The 18,709-nt window shown below is 41.7% G+C and overlaps 1 protein-coding gene across 1 annotated transcript in view; it reads left to right on the top strand.

Annotated features, from left to right (window-relative positions):
- Positions 1 to 14,313, top strand: part of CHAT (choline O-acetyltransferase) — a 30,385-nt gene extending 16,072 nt beyond the window's left edge. The window contains exons 8-15 of the mRNA XM_058841590.1: positions 78 to 247; positions 2,162 to 2,262; positions 2,454 to 2,582; positions 3,841 to 3,963; positions 5,408 to 5,549; positions 8,942 to 9,004; positions 11,947 to 12,084; positions 13,742 to 14,313. Coding sequence (XP_058697573.1) covers positions 78 to 247; positions 2,162 to 2,262; positions 2,454 to 2,582; positions 3,841 to 3,963; positions 5,408 to 5,549; positions 8,942 to 9,004; positions 11,947 to 12,084; positions 13,742 to 14,011 — 1,136 coding nt within the window. The 3' untranslated portion in view covers positions 14,012 to 14,313. The remainder of the gene's footprint in view (positions 1 to 77; positions 248 to 2,161; positions 2,263 to 2,453; positions 2,583 to 3,840; positions 3,964 to 5,407; positions 5,550 to 8,941; positions 9,005 to 11,946; positions 12,085 to 13,741) is intronic.
- The last annotated feature ends 4,396 nt before the right edge of the window (positions 14,314 to 18,709 follow it).

The following is an 18,709-nucleotide window of genomic DNA, read 5'->3' as shown; positions in this document are numbered from 1 at the left end:
TCCAAGGCAGAGGGTTCCCCAGCCAGTGCTGTACTCAGAGGTAAGAGGATGTGAGCATCTCACTCTTTTATCCCCAGACTCCACCAACCGCGACTCTCTAGACATGATTGAACGGTGCATTTGCCTGGTGTGCCTGGACAGCCCCAGCGGGGTGGAGCTCAACGACACAAACATGGCATTTCAGATGCTGCACGGAGGAGGCTGCCATAAAAACGGGGCCAATCGTTGGTATGACAAACCCATGCAGGTAAAAACCTCCCAGCACTGGGGCATCACTTGCACGCTGCCTCGTGGTGGGGAACACTTAGAGTCAGCTGGGAGAAAGGGGAAGCGGTGTCAGCATCTGCCTGGGCAGCTTTGCTGTGAGCAAGGCCGTCCCTTGCAAGGCAGGGGAAGCACAGACACTTCCAGCTTTTCCAAAGCTGCCCTTTGCTCCTGAGATAACACAAATGTGCAGATGTATGGGTAGGTAGCTTCTGGATATAAAAAAAAAAATGCATTTTTCTACACTGAGTCAAATGGAATGGAAATGGGTCTAGTATTGCAGGATGGAAAAAAAAACACAATTTTTTTTTAATTTCCTCTTCTTACACATTTTCCTGATGTCCTAGAAATGCTACTGCTTATAATTTGGCATGTGTTTAAGTCCTCACTTAACAGACTGTTTACTCATTTAATGATATCCTTGTTGAGACTTTCCTTAAATATTGACTTCTTCAGCCTTTTTCCCTATCAGATTTTGATTGTCATATTTTAAAACATCACACTGTTATTTCCACACTTTGCAATAGACCCAGAGTGAAGTGATGTATTAATCTCCAACTGTCAACAATGTTGACACCTTGTGAGAAATCGAAAAAACCCTGACTGATACATTGCTTGCATAATGCTTGTTGCTCTTGCCATATCCAAGAACAGCAGCATGAGAAGAAAAACCCCTAAAATAATTTCACTTGCACCAACTTACCCAAGAACAAACACATTTCAGTAATCAATCCTGATTAATGCCACTGCAAATGGCATTATTAGTAGACTCTTTTGAAGAACAAACCATTTGTCTTTAGAACAACTAGAACTCTGTTATTTGCAGTCAAGTGTTGAGATATTTCAAGCATGTGAGAACAAGCAACATTTTATTTTTGTCTATCATAAGGCAGAAGAAAACAAATAAAATTGCATAGTGTGAGAGAGCTTAATCTGTCCAGATGTATTCAGACCTAACTAGTTCAAAGGTGAAGAGAAATTCTTAGGGAAATAAGATCCAATTTCCTTTTATGCAAACACAGAATATGTAGGAAGTCATTCTCACAGTAGAATTTGTTCCTTCTCTCCATATTCTTCCTCACCTTTGCAGTAAGGCTTCAGAAAATCTCCAGGTGAACTTTTTGCATCATGCCTGCTGTATACTCATGGAAAGCAGGGTGTGTGTGATACAAGTGTGCAAGAGAGACCTAAGTGGGTGAAGTCCAGCCAAATGCACTTCAAAATAAGTGTAGGGAAAAGCCCAGAAAAAGTATTTGCAGTATTATGCAGTATTGGCCTAGACATCTGCTTTTGAATGAGATGCAGAAGTTACAAATTGCATGGGTGTATCACAGAACTGGACTGCTGCAGGTTGTCACCAGCAGGGTCATGTGTACACAATGAAATTAAGAATGAACACAAATAAGAGGGAAATTAAATGAAGAAAGCATCTAAAAACAAAAGATCCAAAATAAGCTATGAGAAAGCTATAAAATAAGGATTAGCTTTGTAATAAAATGGGATCCTAAGGATTTCCCAGATACAGATGTTTTATTGTCCTCGAAAGTGGAAGGAGAACCCTGGCCTGTCTGTCTGAATGGGTTTTCTGTACCATAAAGCAGATGCTGAACAAATTTTCAGATTCCACTGGGAATTGCTAAAATTCACATTCTCACAGGATTCAGTCCCAAATAGCATCATGAAAGGGATTCAGTGCAACACCTTTCACAGGACAAGCAAGTCTCCTGCAGTAAATCTAAGTCACCCACTGATCCATAGGGCAGGGAAATTCCTGATATGAGCAATAAGAAAATCACAGGGGAACCATAACACCTTTGTCAGCTTTCCACCATGGGTAACTTACTCAGAACACAATTTATTCCCTGTTTATGTTGCACCTATTCTTCTCCTTGTTTAGTTTGTGGTAGGAAGAGACGGACTCTGCGGGGCCGTGTGCGAACACTCCCCTTTCGATGGCATCGTAATGGTGCAGTGCACTGAATACCTGCTCAGGCACACGTGAGTTCCCTCTCTGCACATTCTGTACCCATCCCAGCCCCTGGGAAGCCTCTGCCAGGGGCAAACTTCCCCTGATGTACAGGGGCACTAAGACACATAAAACTGTTGAAAAGCAATAATTCAACTGCTAAAAGTTTTAATAAATGGATCATTCCTGTGACCTTAATGACTTCTCTGTCACATGCCAACAGGAAAGAAAGTTCCAAGAAATTAGTCCGAGCTGATTCAGTGAGTGAGCTTCCTGCTCCCCGGAGACTAAGATGGAAGTGTTCCCCTAATATTCAGACATATTTGACATCAGCAGCAGAAAAACTCCAAAGGTAGAACAGATGCCTCATTTTTCTCAGCCGTGACTGCAAGCTGGGAACTACCCAGCACATTGCATGGGCTCCCTCCTGGGGGGCCTCCTGTCTTCCTGCTCCTCCTCTTCTTCCCAAGCTGCACATACCTAGCATCTCTCTGCAGAACAGGACCCTCATGGGCTGGAGCTACATGTCTGTATTCAGGAATTGCATTCCTGAATTGTTGTCCTTCCTTGCAAATATCAGGAACTCTAAAAACCACTGGAAAAACAGCTTTACCCATATTTACACAGGATGCAAACCATGCAGGTCCTCTGTTTTTGTGGATGTCTTTTATGGGTTTGAGCTGGCTCAATCTGAAACCAGGGCAAGAGGGGTACATACAGGGAACAGTAGAACACAACTGGTTTGAAAAACTATTTTAATTTAGGAATGTAATTTGTTTACATTCATATTGCTGCTACAAAGTCTAGTTTTTCTGACTCTGTTTCCAGGCTGTCAGAGATTTGCATGATCTTTGAGGGTGGGGGCAGCAATAAGAATTTTTTCTCAACATTCAGGCTTATGATCTCTTTGTAGAGAATTAACACATTGTCTACATGATCAGCTGTAAGCATTTCCAGTGTGGTTGCATTAGATAAGACCTCAAAGTGGCTTGAAAGATACATAATAGTGAGAACATTCAAGATGCAGAATAACTCCTTTGTGTTTTTAAATAAAGGTAGTAAGTAGTAGTTCTCTAAATTGAGTCCTGCAAGGAGTTTAAGTCTTTCATCATTGGGTCCTAAATGCACTCAGTTCTCACACCAGTAAATCTCTCAGAAATTTGTCAAGAGCAAAAGAGACTCTTGCTTGGGCTTCAGGAGTGGAAACACTAAGGTTGGGGGAAGGTTGTTGGATTTTTTGGGTTTTTGGTTTTTTTAAAAAGAGGTGTCTTAAACAAACAGACTTGAGTGGCACAGTTAAGGCTGCAGATACCAGGCCTGGTGTCGAATCTGTACGAATAAAAGTTACTGACTAGGAATAAGTTACCAAAGGCCTGGGCTGTTTGCAGAGCAGGAGAGCAGGAGGCCACTTACCTCTAAGTGGGAGCTGGGAGAAAAAAGACCTCTGGGCTTATTTGCAAACATAAATGAGACAGAATATGACTTAGTGGTGAACAAGGTAGGGTAGGTTAATGGTTGGACTTGATGATCTGAGAGTTCTTTCCCAACCAAAAATTCTGTGAGATTCTTACAACTACCCCTGCAGTAACCTCCTTCTGCTTGTTTTCCAGGGCAGTGGAAAATCTGGATTTTATTGCCTTCAGGTTTGAGCACTATGGAAAGGAATTTATTAAGAAGCAAAAGATTAGCCCAGATGCCTACATTCAAGTAGCACTTCAGCTGGCATTCTACAGGTAAAGTCAGTTCAATTCATGGGAACAAGTTACATAAAGTAGTGGGGTTTTATACAGAGGGTCCATTTTCTCCTCAACTTTCAAACAAATGCCTCCTGCATGGAAATGAGTGATCTTGCCTAATGACTGTAGAGCAGACAAGATAGAAACTGATACCTGGTTCTGGGAGAGAATACTCCTTTTCTTCTCTCCCTTTTCGCTCTATTTGCTCTGCCGCCCCATCCCTGTGTCCCACACATGCCGTTCCCAGCCAGTACCCTCCCAACAGCTGTCCCTGTGCTTGGCATAGAGGAGGTGAGGGAATATGGCAGGGATGTCTGCAGCAGCAGCAGCTGGGGAGCCCAGGTCCCTGGGGCAGGAACACCCCTGCCTTGCCTCGTGGGTAGCTTGGGAGGAGGCATGGCAGTAACCACACACACATCTCCGGCACCACAGGCTGAAAAGCATCCACCACAGCACATCAGACTAGAGCTCCTACACAGAACAGTAACCACCGCTGTTCCCTTCTTCACAGGCATCCCAAGATTTGATAAGATTGCCTAATTTCCATGGTCTTATCAAAGTTAAAATCTCCTTTCTACATTGCCAGAACTCCAGGGTAGAGAAGGTTGCATGGTTTCCTGCAGAACAGCCTATTACACAAATAATTCTTTATCACGTCAAATCCCAGAGTGATCTTTACCTGGTCAAGACCAGAGATTCTTAACACATTTCATGTACTCCTTTAACATCTGTTGAACATCCATTTTGCATATTCCATTAATAAAACTTCAACAATGACCTAGCTCAAGATTTTCATCTGGATCCCGGCCATGATATAAATCCTTTGTTTGCAATAAAAACCTTAGGGAACAGTTGTGTTCTGAGATGACCAGCTTCAACTGAAAGACACAGTCTGTCTCCTGAAGCAAGGAGTAGTATCTGTATACATGGACCCAAATTAAACAACAGTCTTCATAATCTGTTCTAATTTCTATGAGGGTTTTCATTCCAGCTCACAAATAACACCCTACTCCCCTTTAAGTTTTCTTCTTTTCATTCATGCACCCAGTGCACTTTCTCTTGCTTTAAATAAAGCATATTTCAAGCCCATAAGTAAATGATTTATTACACAATTATTTTATGATGCAGTACAAATAAAACATTCCTTGAGATCTTTCAGTAAATTTTTGTTTTACTAGCTTTGTTTTTACACAACAAGTCATTTTTTACTGGCAGTGCATAACTAAAACATATACAGCTGCATGCAGCTCTTCATATTAGAAAGGAATGAGCATCCATCTTTTTTAAGTTTCTTACAGAATTCTATCAACACTAAGATGAATACGGTGCAAGAAATAAAAGTGTGGCTGTAACAGTAAAATGTACCAAGCCTATATTTCTCTTAGTCTTTATGACTCTTTGAAAATAACCATTCTTTGTTTTTCTTCCTTCACTCTCTCAGGTGTCACGGGAAGCTTGTCCCAACCTATGAAAGTGCTTCCCTGCGCCGATTTGATGAGGGCCGGGTTGAGAACATTAGGTCTGCTACCTCTGAAGCATTAGCTTTTGTCAAAGCAATGGCAGGTGACAAGACAGCTGTGTCGGTATGTTGGGCTGGCTCCCTCTGTCTTCTTTGCCTAAACACTAAGAAATAATGCATTCATGGTCTCAAGTCCCTCACTATTTAACTCTTAACTGAACATAAAAGCATAGGGCAGGGCAGCAAGCATTACAGGATTATGCTTTTTGTACAGACCAACCATTAAGCTAAATATAAATATTCCCTTATTTTTATTTAAGCATCCAAAAGATTCAGAGGTACCTCAATGCGCCATTATAAGGAACAGAATATCTAATTTTAGATTCAGTACTGTCTTACGAATGTTCTATCATCAGGTCCAAATTCATCTCCCTGGAGAGACTGAGGCTGAACATGCAAAGTTCAGGATCATTAAACTGCCACACCAGGGGAATTGCCTGGCAGGTCTCCTGCAGTGGTTAGTTCTGCTGCAGCCTGCAATATGTGATGTAATTCCCATGCTTTCATTTCTGGATATGTGGATATGTTCTGGCTGATCTTTTTTGTTTTAAAGAGGCGTTTCTACCAAATAGAGGAAGTCTTACAGGATTCTCAAGAGAGCTGATCCTTAATGATGAAAAGCTTCATCAAGCTAATCAAGCGACTCTCCAAACTGTCCTGATACCATACTGCTAAAAGAGAAATTAAAATTGCCTTTCTCTGAGACACCACCATCTGTTTTCCAGAAGCATGAGCCCTGTACAGAGTAGATGAGGATGCAGAGAGGTAGAGCTGAGAGCAGAGCTGCACAAACAGCCCCATGCACTGTCCTGCCCACCATCCCTGGAGAGCCTCCCTCAATGTCTCTGCACCACTTCCACCCACTGCACTGCACTGCCGTACAGGGAATTTCCAGGTGGCTGTTTAGATGCAAAATGCTGCCACAATACAGTTTATTTTTCACAGTAAGCCCATTCCAGTGGCAACAGCCCACATGGTTGTTCTTTAGAATTTAGCATAACATTGCTAGAAGCATTGCTGGGCTGTAGATTATGTGTAAATTAATGAAATATTATAAAGCAAGATCTAACATCCCAGAGGATTATGAAAATTTACCCAAATAAGTCCTCTCTTCATCCATTGCTTCTTCAATCTCCTTAAGGTTATTATGGCCAGAATTTAGCTCCTAATGAATAAAGCTCAAAATTACCCAAAAAACCCGAAGTAACTCCCTCTGCTGGGTGGGTAATTCACAGCAGATAATGACCATACTACTGCACATAACAGTGACCACCACACAGTCGGCAAGAAGAGGCTGTTTTTATTTGCTCTCAGTGTCCTGTCTGACAAGATGGCTCTCAATCACATTTCATTAGAAGTTCCTGTTTTCTGTGCACTTTCCTCTGCACACTTGGGCACTCAGCCCAGTCCCAGCCCATGCTGTGGCACACTGACTGTGCTCCTGGCAGCGTGCTCCTACCATGTGGTTTCAATAGATCTTTCTAGCTCCTTCCTTCCTTCCTTCCTTCCTTCCTTCCTTCCTTCCTTCCTTCCTTCCTTCCTTCCTTCCTTCCTTCCTTCCTTCCTTCCTTCCTTCCTTCCTTCCTTCCTTCCTTCCTTCCTTCCTTCCTTCCTTCCTTCCTTCCTTCCTTCCTTCCTTCCTTCCTTCCTTCCTTCCTTCCTTCCTTCCTTCCTTCCTTCCTTCCTTCCTTCCTTCCTTCCTTCCTTCCTTCCTTCCTTCCTTCCTTCCTTCCTTCCTTCCTTCCTTCCTTCCTTCCTTCCTTCCTTCCTTCCTTCCTTCCTTCCTTCCTTCCTTCCTTCCTTCCTTCCTCCCTCCCTCCCTCCCTCCCTCCCTCCCACACTTGCTGACTTCTGTAGCTCTCCCAGAGCATTTCTCAGCCTTTTTCCACCCAAACCTGAGATTGTGCTCCCCTTTCACAGCACGCTAAACTGTCCTGTTTCACACAAGCAAGCTGGAGAAAGCTGTGTGTGTCTAGATGGAGCTCAGTCTCAGTCCCGTGTCTTTTTGCTCCATCCCTTGGCCGTACAGACTAGGGGGGATAATGGTTTCATTTCCCCTGGAAAACCTGTAATCATAATGCAAACCAATCCACTGATAGTTTTCCTGGCCTCTTCTCCACCAAGAGATACAGTCTGTGATTGTTCTTTTCAACAGACATTAGTAAGTCTTTGTTTTGATGTGAACATCTTCATCATTCCATGCAAAATTACATATATATATTAGTATCACAGAAACATTAAAAAATTCATTTAATACAACCCTATTCCAAGGTAATATCTTTAGACCTACGCACTGCTCTGAATGTGAAGGGGATAATTCTTTTTTCTGGGCAAAGAGATGCACCACTTGGTTTAAGTAGCCTTGAACTCCCCAAAATATTGTTTGTTAATAGCCATTAATTCAAATCCAATTAAAAAATGTTTTTCTTCTGATACAAATATAAATTATCCTCAAACGATAGCTTGAACAGTCACCAAAGATTGATTGAGTCAGATTGATTCTTCAGCAAGAGAAATATCTCATGCATTTGACACTTGCTATAAAAGCAGCAGCTACTGACACTAGAGATTGCTTGAACAGCTGTAAATTAATCAGATTTAAAGACTGCATTTGGTAATTTAATCTGTACAAGGAAACTAAGGCCTAGCTCTAGCCTTGTGAAAAAATATCAGACTTTGTATTTTGAAGGTCCCTGATGGTGACCTTGACTTGTTTCTAAAATTAATTCCTTGTTCAAAAGATCATTCATTGTCCACAGGAGCTGAAGGTCCTGTTTATCTGCAGACCCAGTGATTTCTGGCTGTTTCAGGGTCTCCCAATGCTGCAGTGTTGGACTTGATGTACAGCAAGGCAGGACTTCTTAAGATCATTCCCTTAATATAAAAGGCTGCCATTTGGCAGGAGTTAAAATTTACTAGCTTGTTATATGAAATGTGAGGCATCTGTGGAAGGTAGAGCCAGCTCAGAAAATTCTAGATGCCCTTTCACACACGGGAGTAATTTTTGACTGGCTAGTAAAATATCAGTAATGATTTTCATTAATATCACTGTCAGTCTCTAGATAAACCATTCTGGAGAAGGTACATCGCCTGTCTGTTTTGAAAATACTGAATTACACTAGGCAATTATTTTCCCTATTTCAAGCCTAGTGATTCTATTGGTAATAATCTACACCCCTAAAATCCATGGAAGGAATGCACAAAAGGAACTGCAAGCCTTTTTTTTAGTTCAAACAAACCACCACCAAGCAACCTGTTGCACCCCTTGCATGACCAGGTGCTGGTGTTGATCAGGACATTGATCCCTGTGGCTTTTCATTTATCAGAGTATTTACACCTGAGCCAAGAGCAAAGGACATTTGAGGTGCTTGCTGTTTGGCTCTTGGTTAGTTGATGGAGGATGCTATTTCTTCGAGAGTTGATTCAATAATAAATATATTCTGATTACCCCAACAGGACTCTGAGAAGATACAGAAATTTAAGGATGCAATTGCAGCTCAAACTAATTACTGTGTTCTGGTGAGTAAAACACTGCCTGTCTGAATAAGAACTAGTCAGCTTTTTCAAGAAAAGTATGAAGACACAGTCATTAGCTATTTAAACACTAGAAAAATGTAGGCATCTCCAAACAGGAAAGTATATGCTCTGTCACACTTAGGTACATTTTTAATGGCCCAAATAGTCATATTCAACTAACCTCAATTTAAAAAATACTAAGCCTAAAACTATATACATCTATGTATATGCTTATATTTCCCTTCACTAGATGATAGAGGTCCTTATCTGGAACCTGATCCACAAATGGACTGGTATTCTGGAACATGTATTCTGGTATTCCAAATAGCCATTTGTAATAAAGGCCATTAACAATGAGGGAGTGATTATAGTAAGTTTTCTTTTAAAGACCTGAATGCAGTGTCTAACAAAAGGGAGAGATCCCCTCCAGTGAAGAAATCAGTTTAATATCAAATACAACTCATTTTCTGTTGATTAAAAATGAGACAATTCAGTCTGGCTAATGCTTTATGTCCCACTGTGCCAAGACAAAGCACAGACTTGTTCTACAAACAACTTAGTCATACCACTCATGAAATTAATAAATATTAATAACCAGCTATGATAAGTGAATTTGCTACCCATGGTTTTGCCTCAGACCATTGCCTATAAACATATACTGTTGATTACTCTTTGAATATTCATAATATTTAAGAAATCATTCACCTTCAGAGGTGAATATGCTTTTAAGGTATATTCTGAGCACTGAAGAGGTAAAGTGCTGCTTTCAGGCAGGACTGTGAAACGAAAGAAGCAGGGAAGGAAAACAATTCTGTGTTTCAAGCCTCGTGCTGAGAACCCACATCAGAAGCTGCTACTTCATGTGTTCTGTAAAGCAAAGCCAGGTCTTACTTCAGGCCAACCTGAATCATCTCAGGGCAACCTCACAATAAACACAACACACTGTAGCTCTATTGGGTCACAACCAATGGAATTTCTGTACAACAGCTCTCAAAAAAAAAAAAAAAATAGAGAGAAAAATAAAAACACTCATTAATTCTCCCCTCCATGTTATTTCACATCCAGAAACTGTTACAAAATTCAACCTCCAGTGTAGCTTATGGGAAAATATTAAAACTACCATTGGAAAAATAATTTATCTTTAAATTTAAAAAGCTCTCCAGGTATTTCTACTTACCAAGCTCCCCCTCCTTTCTCAGAATAGCAGAATGTAATTGTTGGGGCTTTAAACTCTGGGTAAGACTTAGATGGTCTGACTAAATTGTGCATAACAGACTGAAATGTAATAGCTTCTAAGGAAAACAAAAAAAAATCTACTTCATAAAACAAAAGGCAATTTAATGATTTTATTTCCCCTTGTTAAGGCTTACTAGTAGCATTGCTATCTTAAAAGTGGAGCTCTAAAATTCAATTTAGCCCAGTTTTTTCCTATGCGTTGACTCACAGTTTATTTCGTTAGCCTGTCTCGGCCTCTCTTCAGACATGACATTGATCTATGTTGCAAAAATGTCATTGCTAACAGCCTTATAAATCTTGTGGGATAGCAAAATATTTCCTTTGATTATCAAGTCAGTTTCCCTGTATGGGAAAAAGAACGTAGACACAGTGCTGATGTATGCTACCTTTTTGCAAGCATCCTTCCTCTGTCTGGGCTGATGAACAAATAGCTCCTTTACCAATGGGTGCCTAGTTCTTAAAAAGCCAAACCAAGCTATGTACTCTCAGCCCCCTGCTTCAGGCACTTATCCATGGTAAAAATTACCTCCTCATAAGAGAAGTAAACTTGTGCTTTTCTTTTTTTTTTTTTTTTTTAATCCTTAAGAGGAAAACCAAGCTCATGCTCTTTTTTAAATCCTGCATTCTCTCAGACTGTTTGTTCCCCTTGTTACAAGGGTCCTGTGCCACGGGGATGTCAGCTCTGCTCTCAGGGCAGTACATTGTCCCTAGTTCAGCATTCCCTTCCTTCCTGACTTCAGCCTGGGCCACAGAAGAGCTACAGCTCAGTCCACAAAATCAGTGCTTTCACCATCAAGAATAAACCTGGACTGAAGGATCTTGAACACACTTTATTTATCACACAATTCCTGCATGGTTGGACCAAATTTTGGTTTGGTTTCCTAAAGAAACAAAACTCTAACTATCCTGTCTGCCAAGCCCCCAGTGCTGACTTTTGATCCCATTAGCCAACTTCAATCACATTTACTAGCAGGGCAAAGCTCTTAAATCTAATACATACATGCCTCAGGTCTGGAGCACTGGAGAGCTGGACAGAGCAGAGATCTGAGCATAGGCAGCTGATGGCAGGGACTTGCTGCAGGCTCAGCAGCAGCTCCTGTGAGCTGCCACTGCTGCTTCTGTATCCCTAAGCCCAGTTTTCTCAAGCTTACAGATCTGTGACAGATCACTGGCAAATATCTGTTATTCTGTTCAGCCTGTTGCAGACACCTACCAGATCCTTGGATCTAAGTTCTGTGGAAGGACATGCGCTTTAACTGCCAGAGGGAGATGCAGGCAGCAAGGCAATGGAAGACTTGTTCCAGTTTGGAGGTGCTTTGGAGCCCTCCACCTTGAAACATAACCCAAATGATGCACAGGAAGTTCCAAAACATGCTTAGAAATTTCTGCTGTCCCATATGCTCCCCTCAGCATCTTTAGAAGCCCTGCCCACGATATTCAGCTCTAAAAGACAATGAACACACAAGTAACATCAGCATATAATGCATCTCAAGATTGTCTCATTCCTAATTTGTAAATCTTCAGACCACCATATGAATTTCTAGTTATTTCTGATCTTCAGCAAAGTACAGAGTCAGAGTAATATCTGAACATTACAGGCTTTATATCACTCAAACCAAATTCACCAGCTCTGACCAGAGCACTAGGCAGCAATAGTCAAAATGCCTCCAAACTCAGTAAAATGCTTTTGTTATCACATCTTATCACAGGCTGTTACTGGAATGGCAATAGACAATCACCTGCTAGGGCTCAGAGAGGTGGCACGGGAACACTTAAAGGAGCTGCCAGAGATATTTATGGATGAGACTTATCTGACAAGCAATCGATTCATCCTCTCAACCAGCCAGGTGAGTTTCTCCTGTTCACTCGTCTTGCCAAGCAGAGGATAATTCATTTGTGTTCTGCCAGACCTTGTAGCTCACAGTGGGAACAATGTAAAAAAGCAAGCAAACAAGCACAGTATCATCAAGAAGTCTGCAAATTGCTCCACATTTTCAATCCTGTTTTGTTTCATCAGCACAGTAAATACTGACTGCAGCTACCACTTCATAGGAACATTTCAAAGTCCTTCACAGAAATTCTGTAAATGCACACAAACAAACTCAGTAAAATTCACGTGACGGCTGTTTCCTCAGTTTCCAAACTACGTAATATTCCTATTCCCCTTCTTTTCCTCCTTCCCCTAAGATGACAGCTCTAGTGAGCAGTCTTTACTCCAGTGACAGTACAGCCACTAGCCAGAAGGGCTGCCACTCTAAGAAGCAAAAAGCCGAGGGCCACAAGGAAATTTAAAGTTGCTACATTTAACATCTTTGAGAGCCTTCTGTTATTTGCTGTAAGACAGCAACCCATGCAGACATGCACCTCAGACTTACAGATGTTTTAGACAGGTACAGACATTTACAGGTTTACAGTTACTTGCACACACAAAGGTCTAAGAGTCAGTACTTCCCACATTTAATGTTATAATAAGGAAGCATCTTTATGGCATAAGGCCTAAAAATTAAATGTTTTGTTGCATGTAGTAGCAGTCCTAATGAAAAAAGAAATCTATGTAGGAATTCATTAACTGAAACACTAACCCAGCTGCAACAGATTGGGACTATTCAACAAAGGAGACTTACAATATCATGCTACAGCATAAAACCTTAATAAGTAATTTGATTTTGTCATAATGTTTGTAGGCTTTCAGACATGAGTGAATGTAACCAACATGCTACTACATAAATTCTCCAAGAAACTATCCATGAGCAAAGAGTGCTTCTGAATAGCTTTATGGCCTTCGGCTGTTGCACAGCAAATTCATCTGACAATTCTACGGCTCTATTAGCAGGACTAATGGCCTGTTCTACACCATTAAAAAGGCAAATGTTGTTAGAGAAGGCCCATGTACACAAAGTCTGAAACATATAGATTTCTAACACCTTTTATTTTCTGCAGAAGAAAGTGTTCCACTGCCATATTATGCCATGATTAAACTGGGTGAAACAGAATGCCTAGTTGCATTAAAGTATTTTTATACGGCATAACAGTTATAAACTATTATTAGAAATGGACAGTGCTAATTTCTCTAATTGAATGCAGTCTTCACATTACAAATTTAACACAGCCTTAAGAAATTGAAAACCTTAGAGAAGTTTTATATATCCATTTTTTGTACAAGAATTACATAAAATTCCTATCAATCAATAATAAATCTTACAGCTTTCAAATACCTATATAAATTGAGCAAAGAGATGCATTATAGCCACCTCAAATTATACCAGTTTTTAAACCACAGTGAACAAACAGAGCAGTCAAATTCTATACTGAGATCAGCATTCGCCTTCCAAGGTAAATCATCTCCAGGTCTGGATTTCTGAAGATAGCAGTACTCCACAAGGATGGACTCACCACATTACCAATATTTGTAGCATTTTTTTCTCTTTTTCCTAATTCCTAAGCAGCTGGTTTTCAGTGCCCTGATTAATCAGAGATCACTCCTTTCCTTCTCCCTGCAACCAGGTTCCTACTACTATGGAAATGTTCTGTTGCTATGGGCCTGTGGTGCCAAATGGATATGGGGCATGTTATAACCCTCAGCCAGAGCATATATTATTCTGCATCTCAAGCTTTAAAGAATGTAATGAAACCTCCTCAGACAGGTTTGCAAAAGCTGTGGAAGAAAGTCTCCTAGCAATGAGAGATCTGTGCAAGAAATGCAGTTCCACTACAGCAAAGCCACCTGCTAAACAAGATGCAGCCACACAGCCACAGAGTGACCGCCAGCGCTAAGAGGCTGTGGCAATTACTCTCCCAAATCCACCTTATGAAGAAACGTGACATAGCTGTTCAAAGGCAAGATAATACTAGTAATATAATAGTGTAGAACCAAAGTGTCATTTGTTTCTCATTGTTGCCAACATTTACAACTCTGTATACTAAATCTACCATTTCTTGCTTACGAGTCAGCAAAAAAGATATGGTCTCACTGGCTAAAATGAAGGAGGAAGTCATAAAAGTATGTGTTGTACCACCATTTCTAACCATAATTAACTTGTGCCATTTTACTATCTAAAAAGTTGAGTAAGTTTGTATATGGCATAAATTAGATACTAAGGCACACCAAATAATTAATATCCCCTGCAAGTAGTTCTAAAATATTCACATCTATTACTATGAGATTTGCATGTAAAGAAAAAGAAGAAATTTCCAATATTGGGAATTTCAAGAGTAACACTGTAAATAATAGGCTGATGCCATTATATCTTGAACTTTTGCATGAAGTCTATTAGCAGTCTATTTAATACCACCAGTCTATTTACCATATAAGAAAAACTGATTCTTTTTAAAGGAATGCCCCCTGTGCATTTCCACAGAGTTTGAGAACATACCACGAGTGTTTGCATGTTTCCCCCAATTCAAAAATGCTGCAGAAATAATTTAGCTTTTATTCTGGTCTGCTCTGGTTGCAAGCACAGTCCTGTTCTGAAAGCAGCATATTGGAGACATGATCCATCACAGAGAACTGGCAGAATTTTGTCCCTAATGAATTGACTTAATTATTTCTTTCTATCAGTGAGCAAAACCCAGCCTGACAGAGATGCAAAGCACAAAACAGAAGTACTATTCAATCCTACTTAAGACCTTTTCTGTTTGCATTGGAATTAATTTAGTCACTGTGACTGGCAGGAGAGTGAATGCAACCACACAAAATCAAAGAGCAATAACTAGAATGAAGAGGTAAATTTGCAATATAAGTAAGTCTTCAAACTAGAGTTATACATACCAGTACTGGTACTCATATCAGCTTTGCAACATCCCGCTTGGAGGGACTTATATTTTTTATTTTTTAGTAGCAGATATAAGGTATCATATTCTGCAATATACAGTAAATTCAACCAGGAAAGTGGTAGTATATAGTGTCTGGTAATTCCCATTTTATGTGAGTGTTATCCTGAGGTTTCTCTTATTATCTCTTTCATTCCATATGAATCCTTCCAGGGACTGATATTTTCAGTTACTTTCTCGTGAGGTGAAATATGCTGCCTTACAGTTCAGTACTGTTGTTAGAACACAACTTATTCACTGACTGAAGACACTTAATTCCAAACTCCAGTGCAGATCCTGTGCTGCACAAGCTGGAGCACACTCTGGGGCCTGGCCAGGGATTGCTTCCTTGCCTATGGAGAGGTGGAGATGTTCTCTCTTCCTTTGTAGATCGAACAATCATATGTTTCAGCACTCTGAAACATAAAAGCAGAATAGATTTATTGCAATAACTTAGAGATGCAGATATGTTTCTGTCTAAGAACTCTAGATACAAATTCAGGAGATTCTGTATGTCCATGGTTATTTTCCTGCCTCTTTGGAGTTGCAATTAAGCAGTTTGCTGGATAAAGGATATCCACAACCCCATATATGAAAGCACAGCAGGCCTGATAATCAATTAGAGCAACTAGCTATGTTGAAGTAAATCAACTATGATGATTTGCAGACATTAAGAGCTGGGCTCATTTTTTTTTTAAGTTATTATATTTCACTGAACAACATGTATGTTTTATTATTCCATGAGCTGTGGTTCAAATAAAAGATGAAATATGTTTTTAGATTACATAAATAATTATAGCATAAAAGCTGCCCCAAAGTTATCATAGAATGGTTTAGGTTGGAAGGGATCTTAAAGATCATCTTGTTCCCACTCCCCTGCCACGGGCAGGGACACCTTCCACTAGAGCAGGTTGTTCCAAGCCCCATCCAACCTGGCCTTGAAAACTTCCAGGGATGGGGCATCCACGACTTCTCTGGGAAACCTGTTCCAGTGCCTCACTGCTCTGACAGTAAAGAACTTCTTCCTAACATCTAATCTAATTTAAAAGTTAAGATGCAAAAATACATAAGCAAAACCCAAGAAAACTTAACCAGAGCAAAAGTTTGCTTAAAGAATACACAGTTCAAAATAAAACTTTAAATTGTTCCTATACTATAATTATAAAAGATTACTTTGAAACATTCCCAGTAATTTTACTTTGTCTCATTTCACTACAAAAGCATTCTGCATTTCTAACATAAATGTAGCACTACATATTTTTGTAGAATTATATGTTTAAAATTGTAGTAATATTTTAAGTGTATAAAAATACTGTGAATAGTTATTTGATAATTTATTCATTTTCTTCTAATTAAATATATACTTCTATTTTGCAATCCTAGCCATATAAGTACCAATTGTTATTTGCAAATATTACCTGTTTCTCATTTTACTTTTTTGTCTGGAATCTTAAAAGTAACTCACTGTGCTCAACAGAGTCATTGAGAACCCAGGATGCATCTACACCCACACCTAATATTTGATACCAATTTATCATTAAGAGTCCCTTAGTTGTCTACAGCTGCTGTAATGGGTGTTTTGCATTCTCCAGCTCTGGAAACTACTGGTGGTGGAAAATACTGACGCTATTTTTAGTTGAGGACCGGTGACCACCCATACTTCCTATTTATTTAACTAACCATTCTGTACTTGTATCTTACTGATCTGGTTTTAGTGTTCAGCCTGAATACCTGAAAGGAGCAGCTTTGATGAGCTCAGTCCCCGTAGGGGAAGTCTTTTGCGTACATGGTTTACCTTTGCCACTACCTGTGCTAAAAGGACTATCTGCAAGGCACCTGACTTTGTGCAGGAAGTTTCAAGCTCAGTTCAGGTCTGTTTAAATTGGAGGGTTCTGGTTAAATTACAGATGGATAAAAATTCACAGGCATTACAAACTTCTCTGACAGCAGGAGCTTCACAAGGGACTGTACTGCTTCTCAGTTAACACAATTCCCTACATGTATGTGCTGTGATCCCATGCTGTATCTATGAAAGATTTCAGGAAATAGGTTTTCTTAAGTTCTTATTTAAAATTATTTGTGTTATACAGATGAAGTTCCTTTATGAAGTTTAAAAATACACACTTTTACGCACTTACGGAAACCAAACATGAAGCTTTTAAAATGTTTCCAACCAGAATACCATGAAAGAGATTGTTCAGTATAAAAAGAGAGAAAATGTTGATTGACAAGCTAAGTGTAATTACATTAATGTAACAAGTGGCTATGATTTAATGAGCCCTCTTGGTGGGACCCGGAGCACACAACCTCCTGCAAGAGAACTTCCAGAAGGTAATTGTTTCGCTCTTCCCGTGGGTGTACATCAACGCACACGCAGTGCTGGGGTGTAGAAATGAAAAAGCAAAATTTTAAATGAAATTCCGTGGTGACAGCGATCAAAAGTAAAAGACGTTCGACTTCAGAACAGGGGTGTTTCAAGGGTGTGAGAGCCCGGCCCCGCTCATTTGACAGGAGTTCTGCCAGAGCCCCAGTGCCACGGGTAATTTGGCAGGACACGGCTGTGTCAACACAGCGTGAGTTGCAGAAGACAGAGAAATATTTTAGTGATACTTTTATTTTTATAAGAAAGTATATATTTATGACAAATGTAAATGTGTATTTATTGCACTTGTTGTTCCTGTTACGTTTTGTCTCTATTGAAATATATTTATCTGTCTACATCGATATATCCGCCCTGAAATGTACGCTGGTAACGCGCATCCAGCTCGGTCACGGACGGAGCTCCGCACGGCAAATAAAAGCCTCCAGAGGAAAGACCTTGTCGCCTTTTTGTGCCTGGCAGCCCCGGCCCGCCGAGCCCATCTGGCCCCGCCGCTCGGAGCCTCGGGGCGTCTCAGCGTGCGAGCCCCGCGGGGAGCGAGCCGGAGCCGGAGCCGGGCCTGCAGCTGCCGGGGCCCTGTCCGGGCTCCCCCCAGTGCCCGGCCCGTCCCGCCGGGCGGTGTGAGGCCCGACCCTGCCCCGGCCCGGCCCTGCCCCGTCCCGGCCCGCCGGGCGGTGTGAGGCCCGGCCCTGCCCCGTCCCGTCCCGCCGGGCGGTGTGAGGCCCGGCCCTGCCCCGTCCCGTCCCGCCGGGCGGTGTGAGGCCCGGCCCTGCCCCAGCCCGGCCCTGCCCCGTCCCGGCCCGCCGGGCGGTGTGAGGCCCGGCCCTGCCCCAGCCCGGCCCTGTCCCGTCCCGGCCCGCCGGGCGGTGTGAGGCCCGGCCCTGCCCCAGCCCCCCCTGCCCGCGGCAGGAGGCTCGGCTGGAGCGGGGGGGCCTCTGCCCGCCGCGCTCCCGCCGTAGGATCGTGCGATATCGCGGGTGGGAAGGGAGGCACAAGGATCACCGACGCCTGGACCTGCTCAGGACAGCCCCAAGCATCCCAGCAGGTGCCTGAGAGCGCTGTCCATACGCTTCTTCAGCTCTGTCAGGCCGGTGCTCACCACTGCTTCGGGGAGACTGTCCCCGTGCCCAGCCACCCTCTGGGTGAAGAGCCTTTTCCCGGTACCCAAGTCTAAATCTCCCCTGAGGCAGCTTCAGGCCTCTGGTCCGTGCTAGGTTCCCTGTGGCTCTCTCTCGGTGTTGCAAGGCTGGCAGGCTGCGAAGGGACTGCAGCGGCTGTGTCAC

Source organism: Poecile atricapillus, chromosome 6 (assembly GCF_030490865.1).
Source record: "Poecile atricapillus isolate bPoeAtr1 chromosome 6, bPoeAtr1.hap1, whole genome shotgun sequence".
Classification (NCBI taxonomy): domain Eukaryota; kingdom Metazoa; phylum Chordata; class Aves; order Passeriformes; family Paridae; genus Poecile; species Poecile atricapillus.
This window is presented reverse-complemented; position numbering and strand designations above follow the sequence as displayed.